Genomic DNA, 12,074 nt, shown 5'->3' with positions numbered 1-12,074 from the left:
CCAAATACCTTGATCTCAGTTTCACACCTCATGCAAAACAAACTCAAAATGGACCATGACTTAAATGTAAAAGGTGAAACTATAAAAACTTAAGAATAAAACATAGTGGAAAATCGTTGGGATCTAGGGCTAGGCAAAGGGTTTTTTAACTTGTCACCAAAAGCATGATCTATAAAAAGAAATATTGACAAATTAGACTTCATTAAAAATTTTTATTCTTTTTTAAAAATATTTTTTAGTTGTAGGTGGACACAATATCTTTATTGTATTTTTATGTGGTGCTGAGGATGGAACCCAAGGCCTCACATGTGCTAGGTGGGTGCTCTACCACTGAGCCACAACCCCAGCCCCAAAACTTTTTATTCTTTTATAAGAATAAAAGACAAGCTATTGTCTGAGAGAAAATATTTGAAGGGGTTGGGTGTATATCTCAGTAGTAGAGCACTTGCCTAGTAAGTGCAAAGCCCTGAGTTCAGTCCCCATTAAGGAGGGGAAAATGTAGAAAGGGAAAAATATTTTCAAATAACACATCTAACAAGGGATTGTTATTTAGAAGACCCTCTCTTTCTTTATCTCTCTCACACACGTACACATAAACATACACACAAATAATACATGTATTATTTATATGTGTGTATATATATTTATATATGCATTTGGAAAACAATAGTAAAAAATTCCAATTAGAAAATTGACAAAAAAACATGAAAATAAATATCACCAAAGATGATATATAGTTAGCAAAATAAGCACATGAAAAGATGTCCAACATCTTTATCCATTATGTAAACAGAAATTAAAGCTTCAATGCAATTTCACAACCCACCTATCAGAATGGCTAAAATACATGTGACATCACTGAACTCTGCTGAGGATGAGGAGAAATTGGTTCATTGGTATATTGCTTCTGGGAATGTAAAATGGTATAGTCATTCTGAAAAAGTTTAGCAGTACTTTAAAAAGTAACATGTAACTAACATACTAACTGGTAACTTAAATTCTGGGCATTTGGTCCAAAGAAATGAGGATGTATGTTCACATAAATATCTGCACTTGAATGTGTTTATTAGCTTTATGTGTAATAGCCAATCTGGAAATGCTCCAATGTCCTCCAGTTGAGTGGTTAAGCAAACTGTGAATCATGCATATTATGGAAGACTAGTCAGCAATCAAAAGGAACCAAGCATGATACACAAAACAATCTGGATTAACCTCAAGAGAATTTTGATGAATGATAAAGCCAATCCCAAATGGTTTCTTAACTGTATGATTCCATTTATATAATATTCTTGAAATTAAAAATAATAAAAATTGAGACTAGATTAATGGTTGCCAAGGGTTAATGAAGGAGTAGAATTGAGAGAGAAGGGAATGGCTATAAAAGGGCAGCACAGAGAACACTCCTGGTGATGGAAATGTTTTTATCCCCACATTTTTTATTGGTGCATTTATATTGTACATAATTGTATATAATTATGTAATTTGTTGTTAAATATTCTTACATGCAACTCTACATCATATACAATCAGACAAATGAGATATTATACTCCATTCATGTATGATGTGTCAAAATGCATTTGACTGTCATGTATAACTAATTAGAACAAATAAAATATATATAAATAAAGAATTTACATCAAAGTATAGATAAAAAACATTTTGCTAAAAAAATTCTTACATGCACAATGTAACAAATCTCCTTTGATTTCCAAGAGCTATGCCCCCACCTTTCTTCTCCTTTTTCCTCTTTAACTTCTGCATATGAAAGAAAACACGTGACCCTGGACCTTCTGAGTGTGACTTACTTCATTTAACATAATGGTCTCTAGTTCCATCCATTTTCCAGTAAATGACAATTTCACTTTTTCTTTATGGCTGAATAAACTTCATTTTATGTATATATACGCACACATATATATATATACACATATACATAAATATCAATAGAATATCAATATTCAATATTCTAGTTGTGATATTGTACTATAGTTTTGTAATATATTATAGGAAACTAGATAATGGATACAAAGGTCATTCTGTGTATTTTTTATAACTGTATGCTTTTTAATTATCTCAAAAGGTTTAATTTTTAAAAGTGAGTCAATCACATTAACAACTGAAAAATACACAATGTATTACTCTTTAACCAATTTTTAGATACTCCATTTTCTTGAATGAAATATTCATGTTTTTTACTCATAACTAAATTGAATTACTTTGAGTCGAGTTGACATGTTTATTTTAAAATAAAATATTGGTAGAAACCTAAATGAGAGCAATGGAAATATCCTTTGCCAAACTACTACTCTGCTAATACTTTTCTAAATATGGACTTTTCCACTTATTTTTGTACAAGTGGAAAATTCCTGTCATGTATGTTTTGAAAACTAAGTAAACATATCTGATTTTACTTAAATTTAGTAAAGTAACAATGGCCTCTAAATTCAATTCCAGCTTAAAAAAATATTTACCATGATATATACAACAACATTTTCCAAAGACGGTGCTTATTTAGAAACCACTGCACAGGGGTTGGGGGAAGAACTCAGCAACAGGGCAGTGCTGAGTATGGGCAGGGCCCTGGGTTCAATCTCCAGCATTGAGAAAGAGAAAGAAGAAAAAAAAAACCCACTATCTAAGATTCATAAAATATGTATATGTACAAAGAAATTTTCCTTTTATTTTCCATATTTGGCAAAATATTCTCAAAGTGAATCCAGTTCCCCTAAATTGAAATTTAACACAATGACCATTGTTTTCAAGCCTCTTATTTTTTCATTTGTAAATTGAAAGAGCATTACATGTTTGAAAAATGTTACTGAATGCTCCATAAATTTTATTAGATATTTTGTTACATATAAATTTAATAACATTTATATTAAACTTTTCAAATCCCATATGAATTTCAAATGGAAGGAGAATGTGTCTGACAACATGTTACAGAATTTAATGTCTGAAAAATTACTTTGAACAATATAAAAACAAAATTTAGATGTACTATGCCAACATGCTAAAAATAAGTTTATTCTACAAAGCAAAGCAAATAATTTTAAGATAAAATAATTATCATGTTACAATATGAAAAAAACATATTCCATAAATAAGTTGCCAAGAAAAAAAAAAAAGAATTGATTGGTTTTCATATAAGGCCATCTCATGAGCTTACCCTTTCAACTTTTTAAGACTCAAAAGAACTACAGTAAAATTGCATATTGACCAAATTACATTATGTGCATGTATAAATATGTCACAATGAATCCCACTATTATGTATAATTATAGTGCACCAATAAAAAAACTAATTAAAATAGATATAATCTCCCCAAAAAAGTACCTAAATAGTACAGAATTCTAATCTACTATTTGCCCAACTTTCCCCAATGAAACATCTTATATAGCTGTAGTATCTTAAAAAAAACTCAGGAAACTGATATGTTATTAACTGAACTAGAGACTTTATTCATTTAATTTTGTATATGATTAATTTTGTATACTATACACTTAATTTTTTAGTGCATAGTATTATGAAGTTATTTATATGTATAAAAATATACATATTATATGTAAATTAATACTAAATAGATGGTATTTGAAGCATGATATTAAGTGAGATCACCCAAGGTGAGCATATAGTGAAGGAAAAGCTTTGAGATCAGAACCCTGGTAAATACCGTGATTGAGTAATGGGTTCAGAAAAAGAGCAACAAATAAAAAACAAGAAGAAATGGTCAGAGAGGCAGGTCCCAGAACTCCAAGAAGAAAAGAGTTTTAAGATAGAGTGACTGCTGAAGGAATGCATTCATTGGATCTGGCTGATTGGACATTAATAACTTTTACGAGCAGTTGTGGTGGAATAGTAGGAGTGAAAGAATGAATTGGGAAGGTAAGGAAGTAAACACAATTCATAGAACTATAAAATGTTTAAAGTGAGCGTAGCAATGAATGCAAATGGAAGGAAAAAAGATAATAAACAAGGTAATAATACAAACTAAGTACACATAGGAAGAGATGATAGGATGAGAAAAGGTGTCTTAGTCAGCTTTGTGTTGCTGGACCAACATACCTGAAAGAACAACTTAGAGGAAGTAAAGTTTATTTGGCTCACTGTTTCAGAGGTTCAGTCTGTGGTCAGCTGACTACATAGCTCTGGGCCTAAGATGAGGCAAAACATGGCAGAAGGGAACAAAGGAGGAAAGATGCTCAGTTCATGACAGCTAGGAAACAGAGAGCTCTGCTCACCAGGGACAAAATATAAACCCCAAAGGCACAACCGGTGATCTATTTCCTCAAGTCACACCCTACCTGCCTACAATTACCATTCAGTTAATCCATTCAAGTGGGTTAATCCACTGATTAGGTTATAGCTCTCATAATCTGATTGTTTCACCTCTGAACATTCTTGCACTGTTTCACACATGACCTTTTGGGGGATACCTCCTATCCAAACCATAACAGAAGGGCATTTTGATTTTGACATAACTGCAAAGAAAAAATATATCTTGCTAATCCACCATATTTAATTTAAATATCTGTGACCTCAAAAAAATTTACCTTTCATTGTTGTTAGCATACATCAACTCAACAAATACATGTGCAAGCCTACTCATGTTGTTTTATTGATTGCTGCTGCTTAAAGAGCTTTCAATTTAATAATGGAGGTATATTTTTATACAATAGTTCAGGGAAATGAAGAGGTGCTAGCCAAGAGAAAAGCATACCAGGAAGAAGAGGCAGCATAAGACAATGAAAAAGAGATTGCTTTTCCAAGATTTAAAAGAAGCAATCATGAGCAAAGGGTGGATCAACTGGAGATAAGGCTGGAGAGGTGAACAGGGGTTGGGTTTTTCCAGGGCCCTGAAGAAGTCTTTTAGTAAGGTTGATAGATTTTATTTTCTGTACCATTGGAAGTCACTCAAGGGTTTTAAGCACTGGAAGATTTACAGTATTCAAAGGGTAATTCTGGTTGCACTGTGGAAGGGGAAGGATGGGCAAGAGATGATGGTGTCTTAGATTAGGATACCAGCCACATAAGTGGAAAGAAATGAAGACATTCAGATACATACAGTTGGAGTTAGAGGCTCTCTCTCCTTGCTCCTCACTACTTGGTCTTCTAATGTGCACACTTTGGTGAGCTAATCTTGGAAACAAGAACTTTAACTCTTTAACCCTCTAAATGATGGGCCAATGGGGAAAGAGATTACTAGGCCCTGATCTGTTGTACTTTTCATAACCTAGTCCTATCTTAGGGGTCCCAGTGCTGACCACTAGAGGATGTGCATTGATCTCTCGATGGCAGCTCTCTCTTTGTGCTATGGATCTCATATGTGGAACCTGTATCCAAGTATCCAGGTCAGATTTTTCCTCTCCACCTTTAGCCATAGATCCATTTCTGTTTTAGTCCCTATTAGAAATACTGATCCTTGCCAGATGTGGTGGCGAATGCCTATAATTCCAGTGGCTTGGGAGGATGAGGCAGGAGGATTACAAATTCAAAGCTATCCTCAGCAAAAGCAAGGTGCTAAGCTCTAACTCAGTGAGACCCTGTCTCAATAAAATAAAATAAGGGACAGGGGATATAGCTCAGTTGATAGAGTGCTTGCCTCATAAGCACAAGGCCCTGGGTTCAAACCCCAGCACTGCAATAATAATAATAATAATAATAATAATAATAATAATAAAATAAAATAAAAGGGTTGGGATGAGGCTTGGTGGTTAAGCAGCCCTGGGTTCAATACCTGGCATGCCCCACCCTGCAAAAAAAATAAATAAAAGATACTGATCCTAGAGAATTGTGACAGTATCAGAAACATACTTTTATCACCACCAGGACTTGTCCAATAAACATTTGCTGAATGTCTGATAAAATTAACCCTGTGGGAGAAAGAGGAATCCCTATTTCACAAGAGGGAAATTGAGGTTCACAGCAACTTTGCCTAAAAAGGTATCACAGGTAAGCTGTACAGTCACAATGTAAGTTCAGGTCTATGTCTCTGACTTCAGATTCCATTAAAATTTGAAGAAATAGCCTTTGTAAACAAAAGCCAAACAAACAGTTAACTGTGGAAGTTTCATTCTATAAAAAAATAAATATGTAAATGGTGTTACCCTTAGTATTTCCTCATTCATGAGATACCCTGAGGAAGAAGTTGTGCTAATTATCATTTGCTACTTCCAAACCTTATTTCTGTTGATCTTTAGTCTTGATAGACATATCTAGAACCCCTTTGATATTCATTTTAATCTAATTTATAAAAATAATGTCACCTTAAATGTTCAATTAGTCATTTTAACAATCAAAATTGTACTTTTTAAAAGGTATTTACGTAGGCACACTGAAAATCTAAAAGGTTCAGATATTGAAAATAGAGAAACACTGTTTCATAGTTTTATTAAATAAGAAGTCAAAAGGTAAATGTGCTTTGAAAGCTTTAAAATTTTAAACTATTGTCCTTATGATCTAAATAACATAATTAAGCTGACATTATAATCAATACGATAGGAACCCTCTTCTCTCACATACACAAAGAACTTACATGAATTATAAGTCAATCAATCCCAAGCCTTGAAGAAGATAATTTCCTAGGATGTATTTCATCATAATTCACGATTTTTCATGGCCCACATGCACATGTTTAGTAACTACATGAAGCTAGCTCTAAGTTTTATACTCACCCTTTCATGATACTTTTGGTTCTTTTCCCTAAGCTTCTTTATTTGAAACATGAATCGTTCTACTGCACTTTCCTTTATTTGACGACTGAAAATAAACAAAAATAAGATGTGCTATAATTATTTATCTTTGGGGAAAAATGAGAAAAAAAATTAAAATTAAATTATTTGAATTTGAGTAATTAAATATATTACAAAAGCCCAATTAGGGCTGGGTGCAGTGGCATATGCCTGTAATCCCAGTGACTTGCCAGGCTGAGGTAGGAGAATTGCAGGCTCAAGGCCAGTCTCAGCAACTGAGCAAAACCCTAAGTAACTTAGTAAAACCCTGCCTCAAAATAAACAATAAAAAGGGTTTGGGATGTAGCTCAGTGGTAAAGCACCCCTGGGTTCAATATTAAAAAAAAAAAAAAAGAACCCATTTCAGAATAAGAACATTTCCTAAACCATTCTGGATTTTGAATCTATTTAATTCTTTAACTTCAAGGATGTTTCTCAAAAAAAGAATTAATCACTGTTCATGTTTCATGGATGTAATTTTATACTTTCTAATTATCTATAAATAATTCAGTTTAAAGAAAACAAAGGGCACAGAAAACATGCTTTCTAGAATCCCTAAAACATTCAGATAATATGACATGCTTCAGGGTAAGCACATCTTGAAATACTAAGATAATCTAGGCGTGCCTATTGGATCAAGTTCATTAGTGCTCTATCTCATCTAGAAATAATAAAAGCTTCTTTCCTGGAACAAAGACATTTCTTTAAAACCCCAATAAGTGTTTGTTGAGTATATCTTCAGTATGAAAAAGAAGGGGGAAAGAGCAGGAAAACTTTAGAACAGGCTGTCTGAAGTGTTAGTATATCTCTATATCACCATTATCTAGTAAATCTTAACTTTAAATCTTAAACCAAAATAAGGCAACACAATAGCTTCATCTAAGTTCCTTACCTCCAATCAAAGAAAAACAAAAGCAAAACCAGAGTGCCTCTTGTAATATAATATAAAGCTGCTCCCCACCCTTTATGGTGCAGTCATTTCCCTGCCTCCCAGTATCTTGTCAGTCTGTGAACATCCTAGCTAGCTATTGTTTCATCAGTCAGCTTGCAAGTATCCTTCTCCATTATTGGCCCCGTTAGCCCGCGGAATTTGCTTAAGGATAGCTCCCTGCCATTTTCTTTCTCTCTCTTCTCACATTCATGCTTTCTCTCTCCTACTCACTTTCTTTCTCTCTCCTCGCTTCTCTCTCTCTCCTCGCTTCTCTCTCTCTCTCTCTCTCTCTCTCTCCTCCCCGCCCCCTCTCATTTTCTCTCTTACCCTGCAGGGAGACACTGTTTGCTTAATAAACCCTCCTATGTGAGTTCCCATGTCAGAGTGGTTTCTGGGTTCTTACACCTCTCATGTAGTGGACAGAGAAGTGATTAAAGAATGAGGTGCTCTGGTATTATATCTTGTCCTTACCACATTTTACATACTTGATCACAGGAAAGTCCATTCTCTGGGCCTAAATTTCCAAACTGTTAAATAATGACAGCAATACCCAGTTCTACATATTATTGTGAGGATTAAAATAAGAAATCATATGTAAATGTTTCTAGAATAAAATACTTATAAATTCCTATTGAATCTAAATCTGACATCCTATCAGTCTTCTCTCTTAAGTATCATTTATATTTGTGACATTGTATACTTAGTAGAAAAATAAATGTAATGTAAAAACAAACAACAAATCCTTTAGTGGCAAAAAACTGCATTTCAATACCATAAAACTTGGATTTTAGTCCTGGTTTTCCAGTAACTGCCGAAGGAAACAATGTATTTAGGCTTTGACTTGCACTTCTGTAAACAAGATTAAAGGAGATGAGCTCTGTGGTTCCTTTGAGTTTCAAAATTCTACAATTTATATTGACCAGTGTTCCCTTTCACGCAGTCATATGTGCATCACAGATTTGGTGAGCTGCCACCAGTGCCCAGCATTGCTTTGGGTGTTAGAGATAGTTTTTAACAAGACCTTCCTGATCCTTTACAGTTTACTACTCAATAAAAAAGGAAGCACACAAATATTTTATTTACACATTGTGATACATACTATGGGGAAAATATCAGGACATGAAAAGGACAGTAAATGGAAAGAACTACTATGGTACTAGGTTCCACACAACAGTAAAAAACATGCCTTAAGTAAAAGCCATCCTTTACTTCTTATTTAAAGCTTAGGTGTGCAAAAATTGTGAAGAAATTCCTCTATCTCACACATTTTAGGAGAAAAATTAAAGTGCTGTATAATAAAAGTTATCTGAATTGAGCCTGTACAAACTTGTGCAAATTACTTACATAATTTCTGCCATTATAAATGTACTACTACTTCTCTGTATGGGTGTGGTAAGCAAATGAATCTCAAGGATGTGGCCTCCACTGGTTGAGACTGAGTCTTTGGATGGGTTTGTTAACAGGCTGACTCCTGGTTGGAGCTGAGAGCCTTATTTGGTGATGACTGAGCATGCAATGAACAGGCTGGAGACCACACCCAACCCCATCCAAGACATTGCACGGGATATACTTAAGGTAAAAAAAAAAAAAAAAAAAAAAAAAAAAAAAAGTTATTGGTTGCTTATCTGAAATTCCAACTTAATCTGGTATTATATATATTTTATTTGTCACATCTAGCAACTTGACACTTAAGACTTCCACCCCTACCCTCAGAGCATCTAGAAGCAAATGGCCTAGGACTTTGTCTCAATGTTCATTTAGTGGTGAGCATCATTCAGACGGTTGCAGCAGCATCAACAGGCCTCCGGGAATTCTGAGAAGCCCTAAATGTTTTGGCAGCTTCATTGGTCCCCTTGTGGAGCTCATGGTAATTATTGTAGGACTCACTGAGTTGAGTCTCTCTGGAACCCACTTCAACTTTCCCGGGAAGAGATGGATTTGCCAGGAAGCATCAAGGCTTAGCTTCAGAACTCCATATTCTTAGCCACCTTGTGCAATTCGATCTTAACTTTTCCTTTTCATATCTCCCCCATCAGTAGCTTAAGTAGTTTAAGCTCTAAGCTTAAACTATGTAGTAGTTATGCTAGGTACTAGAGATAGAATAAAATGCAGTCTTTAAGGAACTCAGAGTTTGTTGAAGGAGCCAAGCAGAAATTACCTATCATATTTTCCCCTCACCTCAAATATTCTAACTGCTTGCTCAATATAAAAACAAGAATCCCCAAATCACACAACCAAATAAACTTTACTTTCAAGAAAAACATTATTTTAATCGATTTTTTCTACTCACAACTATATTCATACCTATTTCTATATCTATGTCCACATTCATTGTAGAAAAACAAGTATAAAGGAGAAAATAAACCATTATTATTCAGATTATTTCTAAAATTTCAATTGCTCAAAAACCATTAATCAACTATCTACTATGTGCTTATTACATCATTAGAAGATAAGATAGAATGGAGAAATAAAAGATGCCGCCAGAGGACCCCTGGACAATTCTTCCTTAGATGGTGAGAGGAGGTGGCTTGACTACTTGTCACATGACAAAAGTTCTCTTACATGAGAATGCATGGAATGAGTAATCTGTCAACAGCAGAGCATAGAACAGCAAGTCTTTGACTGTTTCAGTCCATGAGATTATTTACTAAGTTTTAACAAACGAAAGAGAACAAAGGCATGAGACATTCAGTTCATATCTTGCACTAGATTATGAGAATTCTTCAATTTTGGTCTCTTTATAAACTTGTGCTAAAGAGGAGAAAGACTGGCCTCTGGTTGACCCCAAAGAGAGAGAAACAGCTGTAACTGGAAGTCCTCCCTATAAACCCTGGGAGCAAATTAGAGACCAGGTTGTGTTCACAGAGTCTGACATTTTGTATCCTTTCCTAAAATGAGATAAAGGATGTTTTCAGTATGTTGAAAACTCAGTACTAATAATAACTGGTTATTACTTAATGTTACCTCAGATAGAAAATAAAGGGGAACTGTTAAAAACCCCTTCCAGTGGATGTTTCTGTCTTAAGAGTTCTGACTCTTTGACTCACTGCCTTATTAAAAAAATAAAAAATAAAAAAGACATATGAATACACTTGGAGTCTCTCAAGGAGGACAAGATGAATTTTCCCTGAATGTTGTTAAAAACAATTCTCTTAAACAAAGACCTAGTCACTAGCGTCACAAGTTCCCCACTTTCAACCTCATACCCCTCCAATAAATGACTTCCCATTTCTAAATCCCATGTCTCCTTAGTCTCCCTTGCTTAAACCACAGGTGTCTGCCCTGGCTTTCTCCCCCTCACTCTTTCTTCTTGGTTCCTGGACAATGGTAAGGTCTTTTCACCCTACTGTCTTTCCATAGCATTCTCTCCACTGCTTTTTCTCCAAAACACGTATTCATTTTCCAGAGATCAGCCCAAACATGGCTTTCTTACATGAGCTTTTTCAGATCCCTCTGACTAGGTCGAGTCCTTTAGTTCCAACATTGAGCAGCACCTGACACTTTGTTTTCACAGTACCTTCCTCACAGCAGCATATTTACATATACATAAAAGGCTTGTTTCCCATACTGCATCAGGTCAACGGGACCAGGTGGTCCTATTCATTGTCCTTCTCCAGTACCAGCACTTGCCTTTCACATGATAAGCACTCGTGTACTTGTTGAATGAGAAAATGAATGAAGGAATGTCAGTCTTATTTCAGAAAAGACGGATACTTATTAATTCCCTAACAACACATGAAGCAACTGCCCTGTGCCAAATGTTGAGGTTCACAAGCTCTGAAAGGATTTCTCCCTATTCATTGGAATAAAATATCAACAAAAAATGTCACCTCTAGTTTTATCTCTAGTGCTTGGGAGTGAGACATTATGAAATGTCCTCTTTATTAAATCATTCTAAATCATTTGGATTTGATCTGTAGCCATTTAGGTATAATATAAATCAAAATGTCTAAGAAATGGAGTGTTAAGTAAAGGGAATTGTCCTCTCCTATTGGTCTACAAATGTCCCCTAACCCTTCCATTTTGCATTTTAAGAGGTAAACCAGCTGTGGCATGTCTAGGAGAGAGTGACCACTTAAGCAATGGAGGGAGCCAAACCATACAAATGCTATTTCATATATAGGACTTGAACTGTTATATTTGAAGTTTTAAAAACCTTTAAAAATGTGTGCATAGCACAACAGTATAATTAAACCTTTGATCCATCTCTATTTTGTTGGCATTTGTTTAGTGCATCATTACCATTTGGAGTTATGTAAGTCTTAACAATGATTATATTTAATAAAGCAACACTTTGATTTCAGAATACAAACTTACTGGTAGTCAAGAAGCGCTTCACTGATGGGCAATTTGCCATCCTTTGGTGGCCCATCTTGTATGTCCTTTTTATTTGCTTTCCCTGTGCTTTCCAT

The 12,074-nt window shown here is 34.7% G+C and overlaps 1 protein-coding gene across 1 annotated transcript in view; it reads right to left on the bottom strand.

Moving 5' to 3' along the window:
* Positions 1-12,074, bottom strand: part of Ccdc83 (coiled-coil domain containing 83) — a 45,026-nt gene extending 32,952 nt beyond the window's left edge. Inside the window, exons 1-2 of the mRNA XM_047518354.1 lie at positions 11,980-12,074; positions 6,672-6,756 (exon numbers count right to left, since the gene is read on the bottom strand). Coding sequence (XP_047374310.1) covers positions 6,672-6,756; positions 11,980-12,074 — 180 coding nt within the window. The remainder of the gene's footprint in view (positions 1-6,671; positions 6,757-11,979) is intronic.

Source organism: Sciurus carolinensis, chromosome 11, assembly GCF_902686445.1.
Source record: "Sciurus carolinensis chromosome 11, mSciCar1.2, whole genome shotgun sequence".
In the NCBI taxonomy this organism is placed as follows: domain Eukaryota; kingdom Metazoa; phylum Chordata; class Mammalia; order Rodentia; family Sciuridae; genus Sciurus; species Sciurus carolinensis.
The sequence above is the reverse complement of the archived record's forward strand: the minus strand, read 5'-3'. Positions and strand labels throughout refer to the sequence as shown.